Raw genomic sequence first — 27,603 nt, forward strand, 5'->3', positions numbered from 1 at the left:
GGGAGGGAGGGAGGGAGGGAGGGAGGGAGAGAGAAAGAGAAGAAAAAAGAATATGTGAAGTTCCCCTTGACTATGACAGGCTTAAGAGAAGTGAGGAGTCTAGGTGGTACAAAGGAAGTGCTGTGTCTGCATCTTGGATGTCTAGAGTCCAGCTCTACCAAAATTCCCGGGCAAGATTGTTGCCCTCTGAAACTTGGCTTTCTTCACCCTTAAAAAGGAAATAAGGGATGCCTACCTCACAAAAAAGCCATGAGGATACAACCGCACAATACCTTGCAGAGTGCACCGCTGCAGTCGTGGTCCCTCCACTCTCAATGGGTGACGATATTTGAATCAGCAGGACAGCCATGGGCTGGCCCAGCTGCCCTCTCCTGCTCCTCCCTGAGGTTCGCCATAGCGCTATGCCTCCTCAGTGTTTCCCAGGCGCTCTGAAAACTCACCATTGTACTTGCAAACATCCCTACGTGTTTATGTTCCTCTTGAAATTGTACATGCAGCTAAAACATTTTTAATAAAAGCTGTCTAGCCAGACATCATAAGCGCATATTTCCCACAGCACATGTCATGTATTAAAAACTATTCTAAGACACACCACTGAAATGAATCTGTACATTGTCTCTTAAAGTGCTCCAAAGTAAACTGTAATAACCTTTAAAATGCCACTAACCTCCTCAGGGTTTTTTTTTTGTTTTTTTGTTTTTTTAAATAAAACTAAACATCTACCAACTGTGATGCAGAGGGATTGGACTCTGATATAAGGGCAATGAGCAGCAGTGGCTTATGGGAGAGGAAAAGGAACTGATCAACTCAACCATGCTTACCTCAGCAGCATAAAAACCACCTACAGTTCAAATTAACTGCAGGTTCAATGAAGCACAATCCTGATTCGTGCTACAAAAATAAAACCAGTCAGCCGAACTAACAAAATCCACCCCCTACACATACACTCTAAAATTTTCTTAACCTAGATGTAAACATATATGTGACCACTTCCTTATAATATATCCTTGGTTTCAAAGTATTTACCATTCCTTTTACATATCCACCCTCACATACACACACGCGCACACACACTATAAAAACCAATAAAACCTTAGAAGCCATTCAGAAAAAAAAAATCTCAATCAAGAACCATAATCACTCGATATGTCTCAGGAGTTCGGGTATTCACAACACCGTCCGATGTTCCGCACACACGTAGACGGCACTAGGGCGAATCCGTCGCCTTGTGTGACCAGGGAGCCGTGGCAAGAACTTGAAGGACTTGGGCATCATATCCAAGCAGGCATCATGGAACTTCTTAATCCTCCAGTAGTATATCAGTGGGTTCAGTGCAGACTTGAGGTAGCAGAGCCACAATAGCCAGGTGCTAATCTCAAAGAAGTTGTGCTGATAGTAGAAGTGCTTACTGAAGGTAGCCACAAGGCTATAGGTGGTGAACGGGGCCCAGCAGACAATGAAAACGGCAAAGAGGATCAGAATGGTGGTGAAGGCACGTGTTTTAAAGCCCATGTCGATGCTCATTTGGAAGGGCCTCTGTAGACTCATGAGACCGAGTTTGCTGGCCTGGCTAAGGCATATCCCTTCTGGGTAGCTATGAATCCTCAAGGCATTGTGCCGAAGGGTGTTGAGGATGCCCATGAATGAATATAATATCACCAGGAAAGGTATAAAGAAGGAAATGAGTGAAATCAAAATCACATAAGCCTGGTATCCGGAATTGGTTGTGTACCCAAACACACACTGTGGGGCTCTGGAAGGTATTTGCAGATCAGGGTTTCCCACAGCCAAAGGAAAAGCTACAGAAAGAGCAGTTGCCCAGGAGACTGCAATGAGGACCTTAGCCCTGTACGGATTTAGCTTATCTTGCCTCTGAACTATAATCAGGAACCTATCGATACTAATAATGAGCAGGATGGCCACTCCCTCTATCGCAAACAACCAGAAGAACATAGCAGACAACCGGCAGAAGAACTTCCCAAATATCCATCTGGTAGTAAGAATAGTTACCAGGGCAAAGGGCATGTTCAGCACTGCAAGCAGCATGTCTGCAAAAGCCAGGCTGGCAAGAAGGATGTTAATCGCAGAACGCATGGCAGCTTTCTGGTAAACCATGAGGCAAACAACCAAGTTTCCAAGGAAAGATACAAACAGAATAAATATCATGATAGCCGAAAGGATAATCTGCAGAGCTAAGTTTAAGCTCTTAAAAACTGCTGGTGTTGGGGTCACAGCTGTGCTGTTCACTGCTAAGGAACTAAAGCCAGTGCTAGTCATGGTTTCAAGACTGTATCTAAGCAGTGGACCAGGGCTAGGATGCTGAAATGGTAGAGGGGCCGTAATATTCACATGGGAGTTTTCATAGACTACAAATGTCGTGTTGGATGCTCCAGGATGGGGTGCAGTCAACACTGCCGGAGCGGTCAACACTCCCGAGACAACCATGTTTTTAGGAGGATGGCAGGTTCAGGCAGAAATGTGGGTCCTCTTCGGGCATTTCCGTACAGCGCTGTCAGGTCAGGTTCCACTGATGGGCTCTGATACACACTCTGGAAAATGGACACAGCTCCATCTTCCACAAGAATCCTTTTGCCTGAAAATAAGCCCAAACAAAGAACATGAGATCAGATTAGTAAATATCCTTTACTTGGTTGTATTGCTCATCCAAATACTAGCAAAGGCTGTACATCCCTGTTGAGCTTCTGAGGTAAGATAAGACTGTCTTCAGGATAGTGTGGCTGTAGATACATTTGACTTGATCTCTTATCGTGTAGGGTCATTCTTTTTCTTTCTAATCCTTTAAAACTCTGTTCCGAAACCTAGTCATCACTAAAATATCACTGTTATACTGTTTTCACTAAACATGATGGAAATTTTATAGGATCTATACATAAAGTAAGATGGGTCTTGAAATGCATTAATGAAGCAAGGATACAAATAAAAATCTTAATGGTTGATGCTTTTTAAAATATTGCAGTAACCCTCTCTAAGGCTCACACCACTGGGGAAGAAAGAACACAAAGTCTCTAAGGGCTGGGCAGTGGTGGCGCACACCTCTAATCCCAGCACTTGGGAGGCAGAGGCAGGCAGATTTCTGAGTTTGAGGCCAGCCTGGTCTATAGAGTGAGTTCCAGGACAGCCATGGATATACAGAGAAACTCTGTCTCAAAAAACAAACAAACAAACAAAAAAAAAACAAACAAACAAAAAGAAAAGGAAAGAAAGACTATAAGGATTGGAGGTTGGCGAGGGCCTGAGGAAAACTTGTCCTTTTGGAATTGACAAGCCCATTGTACTTATGAATTCATAGCAGCCAGGATTGCCTACACAAAAGAAAGCCAGTCATCATTCTTGCGGCGGGGGTGGGGGGGCCACTTGACCCCATTCCTAACTGAGGTGCCATAGATCACTGATAGCTTTCATTGGAGGGAGAGGGTTTTCTTAATGGTACAATTTCTGGTAAGCTGATCATTTTAATACATAGCCCTATATCCAGAAGTAAACGGACAGCTCAAATTGAACTCCATAGGTTATTGAATTAAATAAGAAGACATGAAGTTGGGGTATGGGGAAAGGTGGTAGATCTTAGAGGACTGAGGAATAGGAGCGAATAGAATCAAAATAAATTGTATGAAAATCTCCAAGAATTAATAAGAGCATTAAAAAAAAAACAAACTTCAAAAGTTTGTAGTATCATAGCTTTCCACAGTCACTATTGATGCACATTTCACTAATTCTCTTAGGAGAATAAATTTTAATATTTCTTTTCTACAAGTTCTTATTCCTTCTTTATATTAGCATAAAGTTGGATGTCAAAAATAACCTAACCTCAATTTCCAGCTTAATGTGGTGGTACTAACATACTTTAGGTCTGACAGCTCTTAAAAGTAAGAATGGGGATCTTTCCGATTAAGCTCTGAAATTTTCTTGGTCTTTCTTCCTTTTTTCTATTCCTCCTGCCCCTTTCCTATCCCCTCCTTCCCTCTCCACCCATCTTTCCTCTCTATTTCTTCCTTTCCCTTCCTTAAGATCTCTTCTCATATCCACCCCTCTTCCAGAAGGCCATTCAGGGAAAGGAGTCATTTTTTCTAAGCTCTTTCTCATATTCTCTCTTTTCTTCTAAGCCTGTCCATTATTTGCATCATTTTATTCTGAGATGCAAGCTTCTATTTCTTCTCCCATAGACTGAACTGATACTATTAGCAATATGACAGGAAATGCTACCCAAGTCATAAAGACGAAGATGGGTAGAAAAGTGCCTTCAGAAAAATATTCAGAAGCTTACAAAGATATTTGACTATCTTTCTCAAAGAGTTGCTTACCTTTTATTTAGTGTTACTCCCAAGCTCTCACCAATTTATAACACCTTCACTCTTACACAAGGGGATTCCTTAATCTATGAACCTATCAATCCTGACATGGTTTCTTCTTTCTGTTGGCCTTATTGGGGGGGGGGTAATCTTTTTAGTTACAAAGCATTAGATTTCTGGATCAATTCCTTCAACAAATCCTTAAAAGATTAGAAAAAGTAATACATAGAAGATTACAATCAAACTACAATTAACACATTATATAGCCTTACACTTAGTCATTGATTTTTAAGGGTAATTGTCAACATTTCATTCATCCATTTCATAGAGTGTCAAGGGAAGAGAAGGGATTTCATTTGTGAGATCCACAGCAGATCATGATCTTTCTACCAACTTTGCATCTAGAATCCACTATCTTATGTAGGATTGCTTTTATGAATAAGAAAAACAAGAGTCTGTTTGCATAAAATACTGATTTTACTATTTCCTCTCATTTTACAGCTTATTTCTTTATTCCTACTAGATTTTATCTGTCCTCACATATGCTCTCTAAAATGCTAGCACACCTTGACAAAATGCTACATTAAATTAGTGAATCAGAGCCTATGATCACAGTGGGGCAGTGGGAAAGGAACAAAGATTTTTATAGCTTCTCATCATAATGTCAGTCTATTCAGAAAGACCTCATGTACACAGTGTTAAGATAGTACATAAAGCAGTGTTGTTACAAACTACCTCCAGAGAAAACTCTGTATAGACCCATTGGTATTTTAGTCCTAAAGTAACAGCTTAAATCATGTTTGACCAGGTGTGTTTTAATAAAGAGTTTAAAATTGTGGCAAAGCAAAGTAGCTCAGGGATTAAAGGTGCTTGCTACCAAGCCTGACAATGTGAATGTGGTCTTTGGGATCTATGTGGTAGAAGGAGAAAACTAATTCCCATAAGTTGTCCACTGACCTCCGTAGGTCATATGGAATATACATTCTCCTGCACACACACACACACACATACACACACACATACATATATGTAAATTAATAATCAAATGTAAAAACAATTTTAAACGGTATTTCAAACTAACTGAACCTGCAGGAGTAAGTTTGAAATACCTAATGTCCATGGAGCTAGAGGTATAGAGGCCCTGGATCTGGATTCAACTCCCTGAATGGCAAAATTAGCTGATTAAAAGTAATTAAATTAGATCTAGTTTTTTTGGCCATGAGGAACAACAATAAAAAATGGGAAGAAACAAAAATAGGAAACTATTAACTTAAAGTGTGTTTTTTAAATTTGTATAGTTCCAGAGACAACCAAAGTGTCTTTTTTTTTTTTTTTTTTTTTTTTTTTTTTTTTTTTTTTTTTTTTTGGCTAGTCCTCTCATTACTACATACACAAACTTCTAACTCAATTCACTCCCTTATCATTCTTCCTTCAGATGTTTACTGAAGGAAACATGCTATGTTCCAGTTACTAAAAGGAAAACTGTTAACAAATGGTCCTACATTTGGGGTTAAAGTGAGCCGATCCTGAAATACCCTACCTTGAATACCATATTTTGAAATTCACTTTGAATAGATTTAGAATCAATATAAAAAGAATAGAATTTATAAAGTCCATTAGTAAAGAATTTGTTGCTGTTGTTGTTGTTGTTAGGCAAACAAAACAGATGGTGTTACAGTAACTGGACCAACAAAACAGAAGAGAGTGCAGTTCATCTCTAAACTTCCAGAAATTTTGATTTGAAAAAAGTAAAATACGTATAGACCTCCGAAAAGAGTCTGATTAGCAAAGCCCACAGAAAGCTCAGGTGAGACTCAAACAAGTGATTGAAAACTAAGACATTGGACGCTCGCGATAGGCCAGCGATTCCCCCCAGTGTGCAATCAGAAGCAAGCACACATCTCTACTCAAGAGGCTCCAGGCTGGTAAAGGGCAGTATCCAGGCTGTAAATGGGATCAAACAGATGCCAACCCTGCATAGGAATGGTAGTTCCTTTCCACCTTCTTCTCTAACTGCTGGAGTCTAGACCAGGCTACCCACACAAGTAGGTGGCCTCATTCCAGAGCAGCCAACTGTCGTGGTTACCAGTTCAACCCACATAGTGAAAACTCACTTCCAAAAGGCAGCACCCACCCATTCCAGGGATAGGCTGCATATGTAGCAGAGGATGGCCAAATTGGTCATCAATGGGAGGAGAGGCCCTTGGTCCTGTGAAGGTTCTATGCCCCAGTGTAGGGGAATGCCAGGGCCAGGAAGCTGGAGAGGGTGGGTTGGTCAGCAGGGGGAGGGGAGAGGGAAGGAATAGGAGTTTCTTTTGGAGGGGAAACCAGGAAAGGGGATAACATTTGAAATGTAAATAAAGAAAATATCTAATTAAAAAAAAAAAGTTCCACTACTCCCCAACAGTGCTGTCCTGGGGATGAACCCTTAGCATGAATTTTGGTGGGAGCCATCCACAGTGAGACCAACACATCACCCAAAAAATTCTCATACTGAACAAAGGTGAAAAGCTTTGTTTTCGTACACTGAAGAAAAAATAAGCATTTTCTTATTTTGTTTGTTACTTCTCATCTCCACTTTTTCATTTTCCCTCATTCTTACCTAAACACAGATAAGTGTTTCTATGGCCCAACCCGAGCTTCTGAGTTCTAACCTTATGTCTCTGTGGGTCTCTATGCCAAGCATGTGGGCAGGAGTGCAGGACCCAGAGAGGGCCCTGATCTCTATATAAGCCAAACCCTTCTCTCATTCCATTATCACGCTTCTGTCTGTACTTCTGAGTGACAGGACTTAGCGAGCAGTCATTGTACTGTTTAGTTTCCGTTAATTGGACATAAACCTAGGCTTATCCTGGAAAACGGAATCTCAACAGAGGAACAGTTTCCATATGACTGTCCTGTGGGCAGTTCCACTCTGGGCGGGTCATTCTAGATAGTTTAAGCTAGTAGACTGACCAAGCCACGGGGAGCAAGCCAGTGAGCAGTATTTCTTTAGGGTTCTGTTTCAGTTCCGACCTCCAGATTCCTGCCTTGAGCTTCTGCCCTGACTTCCTTCCATGATAGATGATAACAGTAAGTTAAAACAAACAAACAAACAAACTCGTTGCTCCTCAGGTAGCATCTGGTCTGTTTTACCACAATAGAAAGCAAACTAGGGCAGTCATGTTACACTTTCCCAGGCCATCCCTTCCTTCATGTTCGTGAGGGTACTTAGGAAACTCACTCCTGATGACTCTACAAGCATTCATAGTGAAATGATTTGGGGTAGGAGGTGAGGAGGAAGATGGGGTAGACATGTTTTTTCTTATCCCAATTAAAAGTCTAACATTTAGTATCTACTTAGCAAAAATCCACTGAGATATTAATTTCTCTCCTTACATTTAGATTTTTTTTTAAATTCCTATTAGGAAATCCTTAAAAGCAGAGTTGTTTTTATAGTATTGCTTTTGGAGAATCTACTTTTCCGATTCCCTGTTGCTATTCTTTTTTTTTTTTTTTTAATTATTTACATCTCAAATGTTATCACCTTACCTGGTTTCCCTCACTCCTGGAAACCCCCTATCCCATTCCCCACTCTCCCTGCTTCTATGAGGGTATTCCTCCACCCAGCCAGCCATTTTCACCTCTCTGCCCTCGATTCCTCTATACTGGGGCATAGAGCCTTCATAGGACCAAGGACATCTCCTCCCATTGATACCTGACAAGGCTGTCTTCTGCTACATATGCAGCTGGAGTCATGTGTACTCTTTGGTTGGTGGCTTAGTCCCTGGAAGCTCTGGGGGGTCTGGTTGGTTGATATTGTTATTCTTCCTATGGGGTTGCAAACCCCTTCAATTCCTTCAGTTCTTTCTCTAACTCCTCCATTGGGGACCCAGTACTCAGTGCAATGGTTGGCTTCGAGCATCTGACTCTGTATTTGTAAGGCTCTGGCAGGGCCTCTCAGGAGACTCCCTGTTGCTTTTCAGTAGTTCCTTTATGAAATATTTGGTGTGTGTTATCTATTTGGAAAGCAAGCTGCAGACACCAGTTCAGTAATATTGAATGAATAGATGAAATAAAGTAGAATCTGTCTCCCTAAAAACTGAGCCAAAGAAGTAAATAGAAGAATGTAACGATATTAAATGGATAACCTACAAATTATTTTAAATAGAAGTATAAGGTCCATAAACACTAGAAATACAAAGCTAAGACAAAACCTGACCAGTAACAAAAATTAAATAGTATAATAAGTATCTGGGCATTATAAACTTACAGAAACGGGAAACTAGGAAAGAGACTAAGGTTGAAGAAAGTGGGCTACTGATTTGACACAAGTGTTCACAATTCTCTATTTTCCCCTTGGACTCCAAAAATCCTCTGGGGCTGAGATCCTTGCCTGAATCTTCCCATTAGAACCCACAAAGTTTCCCCTTACTTCACTCACATCTCAACTGTTACTGTTCACAACCACTGTAGGGGGCAGGATCTATTTTCACTGGCTGCTCAGAGTGTCTCTGTAATCCAGTCCAGGAGTTAAGGGTTAAGCAGCTCTCCATTAGAGAGACACAGGAGCCAAAAATCTCTAGATATCATCCCATGACTGGCCACCAGGCCCAAGGAATATATATATATATATATATATATATATATATATATATATATATATAATATATATGTTACATTATACATATATATTATATATATATAGTCCATCTGGAAGGAAAAATCACATGATAAACTCTGGCCAGACAGGAAGCATTACCTTGAACATGTGCCTTTCCCCCTAGCCTCACTTCCCTGTCTTTACTCCTGTTCCTCTGGGACTGCAAGCCCTAATATAGCTCTCTGCTTAACTGGCTTTGAGATGTAAGCTTCTGAGAAACTGGAAAAATGGACACACTCAACTGCACCGGCTCACATTCACTTAGCCAACCTGTGAGAGTCAATGACCATTCATTTGAACAGAACCCTTCCACCAGCACTCAAGACCTCTAAGTTCCCTATCACTTCCCTCTCAGGGGTGTCATCAGCCTCCCCCCTTTACCACTGTGGCCATGTCACCTCCATAACCTGATGTCTTCATCCTTGCCCTCTTCTTTTAAATCCACCAAACTACAACTATAAGAAATTGTACTTTACTTTATAAGACAGGCTTTTACTATATAGCTCTGGCTGTCCCGGAACTCACCATGTATAGACCAAGCTGGCCTTGAATCATAAGAGATCCCCCTGCCTCTGCCTCCTGAGTGCTGAGACTAAAGCTCTGCACCACCATACTCAGCTGCTTGAAGAATTTTTAACTTATTTCTTTTTTAAGATTATAATTACACAATTTCCCCCTCCAAACCTTCTCATATGATTGCTCTCGCTCTATTCACAACCTTTTTGCAACTGTTATTATATACACACATAAACACATACACATACACACACACACACAGAGACATTTCTATTCCTAAATATGTGAAGATAACTCAGCCTTAAAAATGTTACTTGACAGCTGGGTGGTGGTAGCACATGCCTTTAATCCCAGCACTTGGGAGGCAGAGACAGGTGGATTTCTGAGTTCAAAGCCAGCCTGGTCTACAGAGTAAGTTCCAGGACAGCCAAGGCTACACAGAGAAACCCTGTCTTAAGAAAAAAAAAAAAAGTTACTTGTATATATTTTAAGGAATGAACTTTTAAATTACAATCTTGTTACTTGTATATAAGTTTTCAGGAATGAACTTTTAAATTATAATCTTAATCTTTTAAACACATTATGAATCCCTACCAAGTATAACACTGTTAGTAAATATCATTTCAATCATAAACAATCTTAAGAAATCCAATAAGCTCACAGTTGATAAAGTATTTTAAGGACTGGAGAACATGAAGGGAGGGTCATCTACAAATCACTTGTCACAGTACATGACAGACAGGCACTCAGCTGGATACTTCCTCCTTCTTTCTTCTCTCCCAGGTTATAGCAAGTTCTGTTGCTCCCTAAGACCACCCTTCTTCCAAAGTCATGTCCTCAGTCATGTGACTAGGTCACATGACTGAGAAACACTCCATTTCCATGAAGCAGCTTATCTGATGATAGGACAACTGACTTTCTAGTCTTTCCTCCAAAGAACTCCATTTTTCCTTAGGTCAGTCCTATTGTTTTACTTCCTTTAGAACCTCACTCTCTCCAAACATTTCTCACAAGTGCAGTTTGGAGAAAGGGTCCACACTCTCTGCTTGAAGACCACTGCAGAGACAGCTGCAGGTGAATGCTGTGCTTCGGCGAGAGACTCCCCTCAAACAAGGGACCAGTTAGGAAGCTTCCTTATGGCTTCAGCTAAGACCATGACCTGACTAGATTTTGGTTTGCTTTGTTTTGTTTTTGTTGATTTTTTTTTAAACTCAGCAATCTGGATTTCCTTAAATATGTTCCATAAATATAACAACCCATCACTAAAATACTATTTCAGTATGGAGTTCTTTAAATACCAGACATCTTTCACACATTTCTAAGATTTAGACATAACAATAAACTTACCAAGAAATACTTCCAAATAGAAAGAATATTTTCTTTTCCTGATCAACTATTTCTGCTTCCCACTTAGCTACATATATTGCAACTAAAGAACCAATGTTTAGGTACCTTATTAACTCAATAAGACATAATTAAGTAGCTTCAAACCACAGACCTGCAATACATAGAGGAATGCTTATAATGTAATGTTCTTTGAATATGCAGTAACACCGCATGTATATCACAACTATTTCAATTGAGCGAAAGAAAAATAACTACCCAGATGTCAAACTTGAATGTTAATGATGGGTAGAATATGGGCTTTTCTGTTTTCTATTTCATGAATTATATGTTATGCTTTGATTACTCTTAAAAGAGAAATAATTGCCTTTAATCTCCATAAATATGTTCAATGCATTTAAAAGAAAGCATTAAAATGAGACCTCAAAATTATAATTTATTAAAGCCTGAGTCTAAGGATTAGGAGATGGTTCAGGTGGAAAAGTGACTGCTAAACATAAGGACCTGAGCTCATGGCCCCAGCACTTACCCACACAAAAGTGGAGCTTGGTGGCACACACCTGTAATCTCACAGTTAGAGAGATGAAGACAGGAGGGCTGGGGTTTGGTGAGGGAAATGTACCAAAAACAAGCTTCCGATGGCCCCTCTGGCTTTCTGCGACATCACCCCCCTTCCTAGCTTCTGTATCCAGCAGTATAAGCTGCTGAAGCTCCAGGAGGTGCCAGGAGCCATGGCCTTAACCATGGCCTTGTGGACGTTTTCTAGTTTACGCATACAGCCCTGAGAGAACTTGTGTAGTCTAACAGTAAGAATATTTGTGGGTATAGAGGACACTGTAATCGATGGTTCCAGAGACTGAAGATTGCTGCCTGACCTTCGGAAAGCCCCCACAGCTCTTCCCCACTTCTTGAAGCCTCCTCTTATTTATGCTTATATTGCCATCCCTAAAGTAAAGTTTTCAGAGCTTGATCAGAAACCTGTCTTGCTCTCATTCTTAGTGTCTCTTGTCCTGCCTCAGTCTCTCTCCCCTGCCCTAGGTTCCTGCTGAACACCCCGTGGATTCGGGCAAGGAGGGACCTCACGGCTATCAATAGCTGTCTCTTCTCCTTGAATGTTTTTCTGTCTCTTGTCACTGCACCCACCTCTTTTTTTAATGTTCAAATATCTGTTTATTAAAATAAATATGCTACTTATTGCTTAGGGTGTAATTTTTTCTATTTTTATTTTGATTATTTTATTTATTTACATCCCATATGTTGCCTCCCTCCCAGTCCCCCCTTGCAGAGTCCTTCCCCCTTCACCTCTGAGAGGGTGAGCCCCCACTTTCCCCCTTGGGACATCAGAGGGCATAAACTTTTTTTTTTTGGCATAAACTTTTAAGAGATGTTTACGTTTACTCCAGGATTGAATTATTCCTATTGGATAATTGTTCTTCCTTCAGATACTAAAATCTATTCCAAAGGATAACTTATACCTGTGCTTCTTGATATATATATATATATATATATATATATGTATGTATTTATATAAAATATATCAAGAAGGACATATACACACATAGACACACACACACACACACACACACTGAACAATCAGGAAGCTCAGATATGTTATCCTTTGGAGTAAAGTGTTTAGCATCTCAAGGAGGGACAATTGTATATATTATATATGCATGTACATATGCATATGTGTATAAGTATACACATATAAGCATTTTAATGATTTTTAGCATATTTTGGCTACTACTGCCTCTTTAAAAGCAAACAAATAGGTTTTTCAAAATCCTTATCTTAGCCAGGCCTACATGAGAAAACACTCTAATTTTTTTAACTGTCAATTTTAAAAACTACTTTGAGGCTTATGTAGACATCTTAGAGTTTACAAATCTTAGTATAGTAAACTATAATATAGATATTTTTAATTTTATTTTGTGATTATAATATAATTATATTTCTTCCCTCCAAATTTCCCCACTTACTCCTCCGTGTTCTCCTTCAAATTCATGACCTATTTTTCACTATTATTGTGTGTATATAAATATATGTATTGAGGAGAGTTCTTTAATGTGAAGCCAGAAGGTATCTTTGTTTTTTCTCCATATTACTTCTTCTTGAAAAAAATACACATACGAAAGAGCAAGCCTGCAGAAACTTGCTACTGAAGGGCATTTCAACAGACAGATAGCAACCACCTGCGTGGAAGCTTGCCAGAAACAAATACCACGATCCATATCTACCTAATTGGAATGTCCTTTGTCAGGACACTGACGTGACTTCCGTGCACACTAAGGAGAACAGATCCAAGGAGTTTCTGGCTCAGCTGTTTCAGTCACCAAGAGTTTCTGGCTCAGCTGTTTCAGTCACCAAGCCTTTATAGCACCACTTACAAAACTAAAGCTGTTCTGCCTGACGTCAGGAATGGTTACAGACTACCCACCCACTACAGCCGCCCTTTGCAGGAAAGCAGGGACACTGTCCTTGTTAGTGTCTTGGGGTGGAAACAGCAACCATGAAAATATGCAGACTATCCATATCTATACTTCAAAAATGGATTTAATTTTTAAAAACACTACTGCAAAAACTGGAGAAATTTACACAAAACACAGTTGAAGGGAGAGGAACCAACTCCCCGCTTTTTACTGACTTTCACACTAGATTTTTGGGAATACAAACACTAAAGAAATGCACACAAAATCCAAATAACTCAAGCCCATGCTGTCATATGAATTGACTCTTAACAAATCCATAGATGGACACAGTAGATTAACTTTAAACCAATTGCTGAATCCTTCAGCTCCAACTTACACGTTATCTTGACCAGGTTTTTAAATAGTATCTGGGTATTGGAATCTCAACTACACACCAAGTGAAGAAATGAGCATTCTTTTTTCCAGTGGAAATTTTTGTTTTCAGATAAGCTCACATGCGGTTAAAAGAAATAAGGCAGATATCCCACTTGCCCGGCTTTCCCAGGGCCTTGTGACACTACGCAGTTTCACAACCAAGATGTTAATAGTGATACTGTCCAGACACACAATTTCTCACCCACACCACCTTCTAAGCACACATCCCCATCAGTCCTACACTTCTACTACTGAAGCAAACAGTACTCTACCCTTAGTCTATAATGTCATTCTATGAGTGTGATACAACTGAGGGACTAGGAGTTAGACAGATCCTGACCGACAGACAGGAGGGACAGCCATAGACAGAGAATAATGATGGCAGACTCACCTTCCTGACTTGAAACAAAAACCAGCTTAAAACACCATCCTAGTAGGCTTTTCTCCTGCCAAAAGGAAGGAGAGCAATGCACTGAAAGGCAAATGGGAGCTAGATTGATCATGTTACTTCTCTCTAGAAGCGTTAAAGATCTGTTCTCCACAATACATTCTTAAGTTTCACAAAGAGTAATGGGATTCGAAAGCTGTCTCAATCCATTTGGCTAGCTTCTCATAATTCTTCTCATAACTCCCAAGATCCATTATGCTGGAAATTATCTCTCCAGCATAATAAAAGCTTCGAAATATATGTGACTTCTAGTTTTCAGTCTGTGGCTGTGACAAAACACAGGTCAAAACCAGGTTTGGGAAAGAAAGGATTTATTTGGCTTACAGGACACAAGAGAAGCCAAGGCTGGAACTAAGACTCCAAAGAGAAAAGTTGCCTCCTGGCTTGCTTTCCAGACGTTCACTCAGCTCTTTCTAGCATCTCCCAGGACCACCTGCCCATGGGGTAACACCACCCATAGTGCACCATACTCTCCCATACCATTCAATAGTAGCCCTGCCTACTAGACAATCGGAGGGAGGCATTGCCTCAGTGGAGGTTCCTCCCTCCATAATGACTCTAGTCTGTGTCATTGACAAAAAATGAACCTGAACAGTAAACTTCTGATTCTTTATCTTTTTATGTCTTTAATGGTTTCAAGTAGTTCAATATCAAGCCAACTTGACTGAGCTTGTCACTTGGCACTTTTTTGGATTCTATGTTCTAGGGAATTTCTTCTTTCTCCTCCCCCTCCCACCCCGCCGCCTGCACAAATTGGACATATTTATTCATCATTGTTAAAAATGTGAATTTTCAAAAGATTTTTGTATGGTGGTTCATAATCTGTCTTCATTTATGTTCTATTGCTGTAAAGAGATACCACAAACAAGGCAACTTATAAAAGAAATCATTTAATTGGGGCTGGCTTACAGTTTCAGAAGTTAGCCCATTATCATCATGTCAGGCAGGCATGGTGCTGGAGCAATAGCTAATCTCTACATATCTGATCCACAAGCAGGTGGCAGAGAGAGTGAGACTTGGCTGGTGAAAGGCTGGAGAATCTTAGAATTAAAAATGAGGGCATTTAATAGAAATGTATGTATAATGTGTAGCCTTTACCTAGAAGGGGGCATGGAAAATCTCTGTAACAAGCCAAAAAGGTGGAGTAGCTAGTTCCAGGAATTTGGCTAACTCAGAGCCTCAGGGCTCTGGTTCCCGATACCTGCCCCTCCTGAATGATCCACACTGAGGGCAGAACTAGGAATGAAGGTCTACTGGTTTATATGTTCCCCTCCCTAACTGAATACCTTGGGCTGGGTCCCTCTAAAATTTTCCACTGTTTTTATGTTCTGTTTCCTTGGTAACAGCAGGTGGTTGTGTTCCTCTCCCCACCCCCAGCTTGTGATTTTTCCCTTAAATACCCCTCACTTCTCGTGTTCCAGGTCGAACTCCTCTGGCTGACAAGGTCACAAGATCGACCCCGGTACCGGTATCCCCAATAAACCTCATGTGATTGCAGCAAGTTCGGTCTCTCATGAGTCATTGGGTGGTCGCATCATCCCGAGACTTGAGTAAGGATCTCCCCAGTTCTGGTGGTCTTTCACTGGCATGCGTTTCCGAAGCTTTAAAGACCATCCTCAGTGACATAACTCCTTCAGCAAGGCCACACCTCCTAATCCTTCTTAAACAGTCCCACCAAAGGGAAACCAAACATTCAAAAATAGGAGCCTATGGGGGCCATCCTTATCCAAACCACTTCACTCTACTCCCTGACCCTCATAGCCTTGTAGCCACATCATAATGCAAAATCTACTTAATTCAACTTTTAAAGGCTTTATAATCTTTCGGGCTCAACAAAGTTTAAAAGTCCTAAGTCCAAAGTCTCTTCTGAGACTCAAGGCAATCTCTTAATTGTAATCCCCAATAAAATCAAAAGCAAAGGCCCGGCAGGGATGGTGCATGCCTTTAATCCTAACACTTGGGAAGCAGAGGCAGGTAGATTTCTGAGTCTGAGGCCAGCCTGGTCAACAGAATGAGTTCCAGGACAGCCAGGGCTACACAGAGAAACCCTGTCCTCAAACAAACAAACAAACAAAAAAACAAAAGTGAAAAGCAAATGTATGCTTATTACATGGCACAGAAGATATGTAGTTATGTTACCATTCCAAAATGGAATGAAAGGAACATGGTGAGGAAATACTGGACAAAAGTAAGACCAAAAACCAGCAGGGCAAACTCCAAATCCTATAACCCCATGCCCAATGTCAAAGAACGCTTCAGATCTCCCACTCCTTCCAGCTTTGTTGACTGCTTCGCTCTCTTGGTCTGCTTCCACTCCCTGTATGCAGATCTCAGACATGCCAAGACTCTGGCATCTCTCACATCTTGGTGTTCCCAATGCATCCCAGGCTTCACCTAGACAACATCATGCAATGGTCTTTCTGAGCTTCCATGCAAGGACTCACCTGCCAACTGCCTAGTCTCAGCAGTTTTCCTCAATGGTTGAGGACAACTCCATAACCCTTTACACCTATACCCTTCTTGATAAAGCCAGAACCAGGTAGCCGAAGGGGACAAGTTCTGCAGTCTGCTCAAGGTGGAACCTGGCCCCTCCTTGAGCTACATTTGCATAAGCTTTGACTTCTTGATGCTTTTTAGGCAGAGGAAATCTCTTGGGCCTTTCACAGGCTTCAGAATTAGCAGGCTGGGGTGGGCAATCTTCCTAAGGCACCACTCCCTTTATTCCATTTAGCATCAGCCCTTCCTTAAACTTCTCATTTCCTTGAGCACAGGACTTAGCTCCAACATGAAATTTTCTGGTGCTGTTTTCCCTCAAACTTTACGTTTTTGTATTTCTTTTTGCCCAACTTGTTCTTTTTCATTGTAGATTTGCATAAGAGTGATTATTAAAATCCACACAATAAAATGAAAATTAAGTTGTCTTGAAATCTTATCTACCAATAAAATCAGTCTCAAACTTCAATATTACCTCAGTCAGTTTCAGAGAAAAAAAAACAGTCACACTGTTTGTGAAAATATCATAAGAATGGTCTCTAGTTCAGCTGTCTTAGTCAGGGAGGAAAGGGTTTATTCAGCTTACTTCCACATTGCTGTTTATCACCAAAGGAAGTCAGGACTTGACCTCAAGCAGGTCAGGAAGCAGGAGCTGATGCAGAGGCCATGGAGGGATGTTCCTTACTGGCTTGCTTCCCTGGCTTGCTCAGCTTGCTCTCTTATAGAACCCAAGACTTCCAGCCCAGGGATGGCACCACCATAAGGGGTCCTACCCCTTTGATCACTAATTGAGAAAATGCCCCACAGCTGGGTCTCATGGAGGCACTTCCCCAACTGAAGCTCCCTTCTCTGTGGTAACTCCAGCCTGTGTCAAGTTGGCACACAAAACCAGCCAGTACACCAACCAGTTAACTTCTTACTCTCAAAGTACTTTCTTCCAGAGTTCTTCTAGATTGCCCCATTAAGACCTACTTAAAGCATGCAACTACTTTTTCAATACAAAAACAGCTTTGCCAGGCCTGCCAGTCATAACCAGTACTGGGTACCAACTTCTGTTTTACTGTTCTATTGCTGTGAAGAGACATCACAAAGGCAAGTTATAGAAGAAATCAATTAATTGGGGCTTGCTTACAGCTTCAGAGGGTTAGTCCATGATCATCGTGACTAGAGCACAATAGCAGCCAGGCAGATATGGTGGTGGAGCAACAGGTTAAGAGTTTATATTTGAACTACTGTGTGACCTTAGAGAATATAAGATGGCTGCTAAAAGACCAGGAATGTACACCCCCTTTCTAGAATGTCCCAGCAATACAAATTTTACAAATTTTGCCTGTAAAGAAGCAGGGCAGGTGCAGATAACAACCAAAAATGTTTCAGTTCCCCCTTCTGGTGATTAAGACCATACCTCGCCTATGGCCACCAATGCTGAGAACAGTTAACTCGGGCCTCAAATGGGCATAAATCAATTCATGCTGTTACCAAAGTCTACCCTCAAAATCTGTATAAAAGCTCACTAAACAAGCTGTGTGGGGTCACCACATCTCCTTTGGGTCTGGGATGACCCCAGTGCACTGGAACAATAAAATCTTCTTGATTTTTGCACTGATCCAGGCTCCACGTGGTTCATTCAGGGGGTCCCCAGTAAGCTAAGGCTTGACAGAAAGAGTAATACTGAGCCTGTAAGGGACCTCAAAGCCCACCCTTAGTGACACACTTCCTTCAACAATGCCCCCTAATTCTTCCTAAACACTTCCAGGAACCGTTAATCAAATATTCAAATATACAAGCCTATAGGGAGCCTATAATAAGGCACCACAATATCAGCTTATTCAGCTTTAGCACTTTTTCTCATCACCAGTATCTTTTCTAGAACTATTGACTTCAAAACAGAGTTCCATGAGTTTTTCCACTTCAAATATGTTTCTTCAGCATTTTCATTATTCTAAAAAACACATTTTGAAGAAGATAAAAGAACTGGCAAGCCCTTTTTATGGCTTTTCCACTACTGTCTGGAGTCACCTTATCATCTGCCCCTATCATACCCCCTGGCTATAAGCCCCCTTTCCCCCCCCCATCAAGTCTGCAGGGCCAAGTGCATCCTCCCCCACTGAAGCCAGACAAGGTGGCCTGGTTAGTGGAACGGGATCCACAATAGGCAATAGATTCAGGTACAGCCACTACTCCAGATGTTGGAGGACCTATACAAACACAGAGTTATGCATCTGCTACATATGTATGGTGGTGGGGGGTGGCTAGGTCCAGCCCATGTATGCTCTTTGGTTGGTGATTCAGTTTCTGAGAGCCTTGAGGGTTAGTTGACTTTTTTGGTCTTCCTGTGGAGCTCCTATCCCCTCTCTGGGGTCCTCAATCTTTTCCCTAACCCTTCCATTAGAGTCCCTGAGCTCTGTCCAATGTTTGGCTGTGGATCTCTGAATCTGTTTTAGTCAGAGGCTGGGTAGAGGCCCTCAGAGGACAGTTATGCTAGGCTCCTACCTGCAAGCAAAGCAGAACACCATTAATAGTGTCAGGGATTGGTCCTTGGGATGCCACATGACCCTTAAGGACATCAGTGCAATTTTGGTTCCTTGACTCCTTGTAACTGCTATTTTCTAATGTTTCTAATATTGAACATAACTTCCACTTTCACATTGTACCAATCTTTCTTAGAAAATGGACCGACCACTTTCCTCTTGGCTCCCTTCTTGCCACTATTTCTGAAGTGCTTGTTCCTGCTGACCACCAATAGTTGCTGCTTAGAGACAGATAGGAGTTGGATATTTCTACAGTCACTGTGATCTGAATGTAAAATACCCCTCACAGCCTCATGTATTGGAACACTTGGTCCCCAGAAGGTGGTACTGTTTGGGAAGATTGAGGAACCTTTAAGAGGTGAAACCTTGCAAGTCTGTGTCACTTGGGGACAGGTTGGCGTTTTGTAGACCAGCTTCACTTCCTGCTCCTCTCTCCTTTCAGACCGCTGATGCAGTGTGAAAAGTCCATCTTATGCTCTGGCTTCCAGATTTTCCTTGCTGGGATGGACTGTATCCCTTCTGAAGCCCTTTCTCCTTTGAATTATTTTTATCAGGATATGACAAAAACAGAACTAAGCAAGTCATCCTTCTGGTTTTGCTTTCATGGGGTGTCTTTCTCACTCTCTGATTGTTCCCACTTTAGGAATGTCTGTCTCATCTTTCATATGCTACCTTATTGAAACTCCCCAGAAGATTTTACTTATAGTCCTCCAGTCCTTGACTAGTCTCTCTTCCCCTCCAAGTACTAACCATACTGAACCTAGTTAGCTTCTGAAATCAGACACGATTAAGCCTGTTCATGGTGGTACAGAAGTAGACAATTTCTTTTCTTCCAGGGATATTATTTTTTCCCACTTTTCCATGACACTTTTTTTTCCTATTATAGCTTGTGCCTATTTCTGAACAGTAAATTTTTTTTTCTTTCCTTGAAGGCTGCGGCTTTCCTCTGCCAACTGATACACAGCTGTGGCTTTCTGTGTGTTTCTAGTGAACAGCTGGCAGGAACAGTGTATGCAGAGACACTGGAACTGCCAGAAGACAGGCTTCGTTTTGGGGTGAGCAGAATTTATTGGTGAGGACACGCACACCCTTGCCTGCCCACACATTTTTTGTGTGTTTTCTTGGGAAAGCAGAGCTTTAAATTTTTAACTTGGGAATAACATGCTGGGCTTCCCAATTCTATACATAACATTACAGGGAGAAGGAACTCAGCACTTAGGGGGCATGCAGCTCAGCGATTCATTCAGCATGTCCACGATGACTGCACTTGGTAATAAGAATCTTCCTCTAGACTTCAAATTCTTCCTAGAACCACTAGAACTCTGTAGGGGGTGGGGGAAGTGTGGTAAACATCCTTTAAAAGATTATCAGTTTTAGAAGTATTCTCAAAATTCATGCTAAGAAACTGTTGGCAAGTCTGCGGAGGCTCTGCCCAACCGCTACCTAGCAACAGCATGCATAACCGCCTGCCAGGTGTGAGTCAACCTGGCCTACAAGGACTGCTTGGCCACTCTCTCTCCTGCCTCTCCCTCCCTCCATCTCCTATTCTCTCTCTTCCCCACCTGTCCCTGACAAGCCTCTTCCTCTCTTCTTCTTTCCTCTTTCTTTCTGTCCTTCACTGTCCCCCTTTCTCTGCCTCTATCCCTTTTCCAGGTCCCTTTCCCTTCTCCCAACAAACCTCCTTTTGTATTAGCCCTGTTGCATGAACTCGAGAGTTTAAATCCATAGAGCCAATGTGAAACATAAAAGCCAGGCAGAATGGGTACATTTAACTTCAGTGCTGAGGGACAGAGACAAGCAGATCCCAAGAGCTTGTTGGCCCAGCTAGCTTAGCCCAAAGGGCAAGCTTCCATTTCAGTGAAAGATTGTGTCAAAGTTTTTTTTTTAAAAAAAGTAGAAAGCAATAAAGCAAGATACCACAAGGCACTAGAAGTCCTCCTCTACCCTATTTATGCACACACATGTGAATGCACACCAGCACACACAGACACAGCTATGTTCACACTACAGAAACAAAGTCTGAGGTAGACAGAAAATGCTCTGCCACTAGAAGCCTTTTCACTTCTCATCTTATTAATAAACGTGATCTGGAGTCTGTCCTGTGAACTTGTATTACCTTTGAGAAAAAGGGACGAGTGACAACTGTGTTTTACTTAACTGAAGAGTGAACCATAACGATGACATACAAACATCTGCTCCATCTACTAGGTAGTACATTTAAATAGAAACAAGGTCTCGCCTGAATACTGGCACTACTTGAAATGTAAGGTATAAAAGAAATTATCTTTAAATGTTTATGTATTTGTATTTTCTGTGCATTGGTGTTTTACCTGAATCCATGTCTATGTGAGAGTCTCAGATCCCTTGGAGCTGGACGGCAGACAGTTGTAACGTAAGCGGCCATGTGGGTGCTGGGAATTAAACCTGGGTCCTCTGAAAGAGCAGTCAGTGTTCCTACCCTCAGAGCCAAATCTCCTGCCCCGAGATTATTTTTAAAAATCAACCAAAAAAGGATAGCTCTAGTATTCTTCACACTAATTCAAAGCAAAAACAAACAAAAAAACCCAAAAAAATTAAAAAAAAAAACAACAATATTTTATGCACAATTGAATGGTACTAAGAAACAAGCCATAGTAGACTTGTTTACCTCCAATTTCATATGTAAATCACATATTCTACTTATGTATATATATTTCAGCGACTTGAGGTCTGGTATGGTACATCGAAGTATTCTCCATCAGAGAAATTTTTGTTGTTGTTGTTCACTTGCCTGACAGAGTATTTGACAGAACCCATTTTCTAAAACTATTTGTCCGTAATTACCCTAGCAGTAAGCTAAAGTAAAAGTCCTCATCATTCCACGAGTCCTCTCGCCCCAGGAAACACGCGCTCACCCTCTGCTTTTCTCTCAGTCCACGGAGTCACATGCAGCAACTCTGCCTCCCAGCCCATCCCTTCTCCCCTGACCTATTCACAGCAATAATTATGTCGTGCTGCATTTCAATGCTTAGTATTCTTTACCAGCTAACTACTCAGTGCTTTCATATTAGCCAGATGCTAACCTGAATTGTTATAAATACAACTGTAGAGGATGGGTATCAGTCACTATCCTCATTTAAAGATGAGGAGCTGAGGCACAAGGAAAGTAAGGACCCTGCCAAGTGCCGCAGAGCTAGTAAGAAGTAGCTCCAGGATGGGAGCTTAACTCAGCTCTTGGCAGTAAACTATTACCATACAAAATTGAATAAAAGCCAAAACTTATTACAAAATACGTTTTAAAAAATAAGAAATGCAAATATACCCACTATTCCTTAAATAAGCACTATATATCAGTCCTTAGCACATCCAATCAGTGGTGATTTGAATGAGAACAACCTCCATTGGCTCATATATTAGAATGCTTAATGCCCAGTGGATATACTGTTTGGGAAAGAATGAGAGATGTGGCCTTGCAGAAAAAGGTGTGTCACTAGAGTGTGGGGATGGAGGTTTCAAAAGCACACATTTCCAGTTAGCTCATTCTCTCTCTCTCTTCTACTTGCAGATAAGGTTTTGAGTTCTAAGCCACCACCAGAGCACCATATCTGTCAGCCTGCTGCCATGCTCAGCACCACAATGGTATGGACTCATCTCTGAAACTGTGTGATATAGCTAGTCTTAGTTGTCTGACTACATCTGGAATTAACTATAACCCAAGCAGCTGGGCACACCTGTGAGGAATTACTGCTTTTTCTTAATTAAATCATTTGAAGTGGGAAGACCTACTTTTAATCTGGATCTTTTAAAGTTCCCACTTTAAAAGCCACCTTTTATCTGGACCACATCTTCTGTCGGTAGCCTATTGAAAGGACATGTGGGGAACACGTTTTCTCTTTGCCTGCTCTCTCTCTCCTCTCTCTCTGGCAAGATCATTCCTCCACTGGCATCAGAATATCTTCTTTGGAATTTTGTCATATACTGAAGACCAGCTAAGACATTCAGTCTCATGACTGAACAACTACTGGATTCTTTGACCTACTGTTGGTAGACAGCTATTATTGGACTAGCTAGACTAGAGTCTGTAAGTACCCCTATATCTGTGTGTGTGTACACACACACACACACACACACACACATATATATATATGTAGGATTATATATCTATATGGCTATATGTGTGCATGTATATATGTATGTGCATATATACATATATGTATACATATATACATACATATATATATATTTGATATATATATCAAATTGTGAAAGTGAAGCCTAGATTGTACTGGATACCCCAAGATGTCTGAGATCCCAAATTATTATGTGTGTGTCAAGGAGAGTTGTTCACAGAGAGTGGGACCAGGCCAAGAGAAAGAAGGGTCTGCAGTCAGCAAAGCTGAAAGGATAGAGATATCTAAGCTCTTTGCCACTAAATATAGAGCTAAAAATTTAGAGTTTGCCTTGCTGAGTTTTGGTCTTGCTTTGTTCCAATATTTCCTTACTATGCCTTCCTTCCTTTTAGGATGGAAACATATTCTATGTTGTTGCTGTGTTAGAAGTGTGTAATCTGAGTTTTGCTTTTACATGAGGTTACAATTAAGAGGTTGCTTTGAGTCTCAGGAAAGACTTTGAACTTTTTAAATAACTTGAGATTGTGAAAGACTTTGAAAACTTCTGAAGTTGGACTGAGTACATTTTGTATTATGGCATGACCACAACTCTGTGGTGGACAGGGAGAAGAATGTGGTAGATTCAATGAGAATGGCTCCCATCATCTTATATATTTGGATGCTTGGTCTACAGTCAGTGGGACTGAAAGATAAGGAGGTCTGTTCTTGTTAGAGGAGGTGTGTCGGTGGGGGAAGGATTTCAGGTTTCTCTTTCTTTACTTGCAGAAAAAGATCTGAGTTCTCAACTACTGCTCTAGTGCCATGCAGCATGCCTGCTGCCATTCCTCATGCCATGATGGTTGTGGGAAAACTCTGATAACTAAAGATGAAGTCCACCATGACTGGATAGCCTTTGGGCTCAGAGTCAATATGAGAAACTCCACTAGCAGAGGTTCTCCTTCTCTGACCATGTCTGGGGAATTCTAAGCGCCCACATGTGCCTCTACCTGAGGAATATCGTGTAACCTCAATTAGATTACAGGATCAATTTCCTTTCTCCTAATAAGAACCTGTTCAGCCAGCACTTGGGATTGCTGAAATACTTCTGTTGAGGTTTCGTCTTTTGCTATGTATTGTAATGCTAAATGATGCCCCTCAAGGCCTGGTTACTCCCAGGAATAAGAGAATCTGCATGAACAATGTGACCTTGCCCCTTAATTTAAAACTATTGGTTAAATAAAGATGCCTACCAAAGCTGAGCTGAACTAAGATAGGCAGAGTTTGGGGTTCCCAGGCTTGGGGTTAGAGAAGAACCATGAAGAGAGAAGGTGAAAAGAGGATGAAGCCACTATGGGGTAGGTGAGTCAATAAAAATATGGCCATGAGGGCTAGCCAACTAAAGTTAAGAACTACCCAAATGAAACATGGCAAATTATAAAATGGGGTTATTGATGGGGAAATAGATTTTAATAGCATAAGTAGATACCTGCCCAGATCTAGTTGCTGATTAAGGATTATTATGAATATAAAAGTTGTGTATCTTTTATCTGGGAACTGAATGATCAAAGTTGGGGTAAAAGCCCCTGACTGAGATTAAATATTTCCACAACAGTTTCCCCATGCTAAGGAGGCATTTCAGTACCCTAAGACTTCATCTAATGACCTTTGCCTATCCTGGATGTTCCTACCCTCAATCCCCAACTAGCCTTTTTTCTATAAGTCACCTTGGTTAGGGTGATTTGGGTTGGTAATAGATACGTAAATAAGACATTATCTAATCTGGGCAAAGCACTCCAAAGGCAGCAGCTACTTTCCCATTTTGAAAATAAGTAGACAGAGGCTTAGCAAGAGGCATGCCTGTAACCACAGTACTGGTGGGAGAGTTAGAAAAGAACCCAGGGTGGCCTGGCTCCACATTCCATCCCTTTCCAAAGGCCTTGCTGCCTCTCTCATCATCAAAGGAGCAAGTGACTTCTATGTCATCACCATAGCAATGTCAGAAAATGCTGTCCCTACATCTGCCCTACATCCCTGGTACAACACCTTGAGGTTTTATTTTTAGATAGGACTTCCCTAGAGACTTAACTTTTCTTCAGAACATTATCCTCTGAGGGCTTAGGGCAGCATGAGAGCAGACAGTGTTTTGCGAAGAGTTAATGAAATGACCAGAAAGACAGAAAAAGTAGGACAGTAACTAAGCAAGGACAGTAACTAAGCAAGGACATTTCTGTGTGTAAGGATGCACTTCAAATTTAAAATAGCTCCATCGTTCATGCCAGTACTGGAATATATCATACCCATGGAAATATCTTGCGAGGTATGTCTTTCTTAGCTCACAAAGATTCGTTGCTAGGTAAGATTGTTGATAAATTTCTTTCCCCTAGAAGCCTGCATAGTACCTTTCAACTCTGAAAGCTATCCAAAAGGTAGGCAGCTTCCTGGTCAGCACCAACTTGATTCCTCCGTGTCCTAAGACCAAACTGTGTAGTGTCTTCAGTAATAGGGTCATATCATCAAGGTATGATGAGCAACTAAGAACAGTGGCAAGAACCTGGGTTTCATAGTGTCGGGACAATACCTGATCAACAACACAAGAGGAGGTATGTGACACCTGACATTTTGGTCTTTTATTTGGTAACCTATGGCTTCTGAGAGAAACACTATGCCCTGTATATAAGTTAACTTCAGTTAAACTGTGTGTGTGTGTGTGTGCGTGCGCACATGCATAAAAACTAAGCTATAAAACACCAGGTATGGAGGGCTGGAAAGATGGCTTAGCAGTTAAGAGCACAGGCTGATCTTCCAGAGGACCCAGGTTCAGTCCCAGAACCCACATGGCATCTGTAATTCTAGTCCTAGGGCATCAGATACCCTCTTCTAGCCTCCACAGATATCAGATATGTATGGGACACAAACATACATCCAGCAAAATACTCACATATATAAAAATTATTTTTTTTAAAATGGGTTTCCATACGGCTTTTTTCTTACATACTAATATCCTTAGTATTAGTTATCCCTTCACCAACCCTTCCCCTTCCCTACCCTTTCTCTTTCTGACTGAATGTAAGGCCTGCTCCACCAAAGGAAATACATGGCTGGCTAATATAAACCCAACCAAGAAAAAACCCATGGCAGGAAAGTTCCCAAGCCCCAGGAGTGAACTTACGACTAGTCTTTCATTAAATGGTCATGGTACCAAGCTGCCCTCTATATTCATATATCTCTACCACAGATGAATGCAGTTTTCAGAGCTTATCACAGAAGTATCTTAGTACAGTAGAAGGTGGTTAACATAGAAAGCTTCAACTAAGGATGCCAGTAAAGAGCTCAGCCACCATGGAACATCTATATCAAACACTCCTGCTCAAGAGCCATCTCTCATAAGAAGCTGTAGGAAGACCATAGGAACCAGGAGTTAGGAACATCCAGAAAGAAACAGTGTCTTCTAGATATGACAGGATTAGGAAACTCGTAGAAGATGTGGCTGCCTGTGCAAGACCTATTACAGAGCAATGCAGCCATGTTCCAGCTAGGCCAATGGAGGAACTTAGGAGCGCCGACCCATAGCTGAGGAGCTACTGACAGTAGATGGCTTCTGGGAGAAGGTATAAGTTTCTCTTATAAATGTGGCCTCTAGTAGGTTGATTGTGTTCCATTTGTGGTCCCAGACCTATGATCACATGGGAAGCACAAACTAGACTTGCTGGGTTATTTTTAAAAGAAAAAAGAAGTGAAGTTGGAATAGGGGTTGTAGGGTAGATCTGGGAGTTTTTAGGAGGGGAAGTAGAGGATGAATATAATCGAAACATACTGTATGCATATATGGAAATCTCAAAAGTTAATAAAATATTATATTTTAAAAAGTAAATCAAAGTATGCCTAACCTAAGGAAATATTGTGCTATACTTCATCAAACACAGTACTTTCATAAAGTCAGCTAAAACTAAATTATCTAAATGAGTTCTTGAAATCCAAACACAAGGTTAGGGTTAGATAAACTTTGTGAATGAAGAATGTTTCAGCTCCTCAACATTTTATATATAATACCCTCTAGAATTCTGAACTCAGTCTAAAATTGTCCACCACCTTGAAGCTTCAACTGGTAAGGTTACCACTCAGTGTTAATATGATCTTTCTGGTAATGAGACAAGCTTCACTTCATATAAGGAAATAAGGTATAATAATTTGCTTTTCACATTGCAAATAAGGTACTCATCTTCAGTGAATGTGATATATGACAAAGAAGAATTTGACTTTAAATTAGTAACTTCTGTAGGTGTGAGAAATAAGGGATGCCTGAAAACGGGAGGCCTCTGATCCAATCATAGAAGCACCTAAAATAGTTGCACTTGTAGAAAGAGAACAGAATGTGGGCTTCCAGGGGT

The 27,603-nt window shown here is 41.1% G+C and overlaps 1 protein-coding gene across 1 annotated transcript in view; it reads right to left on the minus strand.

The window, feature by feature from the left end:
- Window positions 1-8: 8 nt before the first annotated feature.
- Window positions 9-27,603, minus strand: part of Gpr63 (G protein-coupled receptor 63) — a 45,105-nt gene continuing 17,510 nt past the window's right edge. The window contains exon 2 of the mRNA XM_031366482.1: window positions 9-2,593. Coding sequence (XP_031222342.1) covers window positions 1,168-2,445 — 1,278 coding nt within the window. The 5' untranslated portion in view covers window positions 2,446-2,593 and the 3' untranslated portion in view covers window positions 9-1,167. The remainder of the gene's footprint in view (window positions 2,594-27,603) is intronic.

Source organism: Mastomys coucha, unplaced genomic scaffold (genome assembly GCF_008632895.1).
Source record: "Mastomys coucha isolate ucsf_1 unplaced genomic scaffold, UCSF_Mcou_1 pScaffold14, whole genome shotgun sequence".
NCBI lineage: Eukaryota > Metazoa > Chordata > Mammalia > Rodentia > Muridae > Mastomys > Mastomys coucha.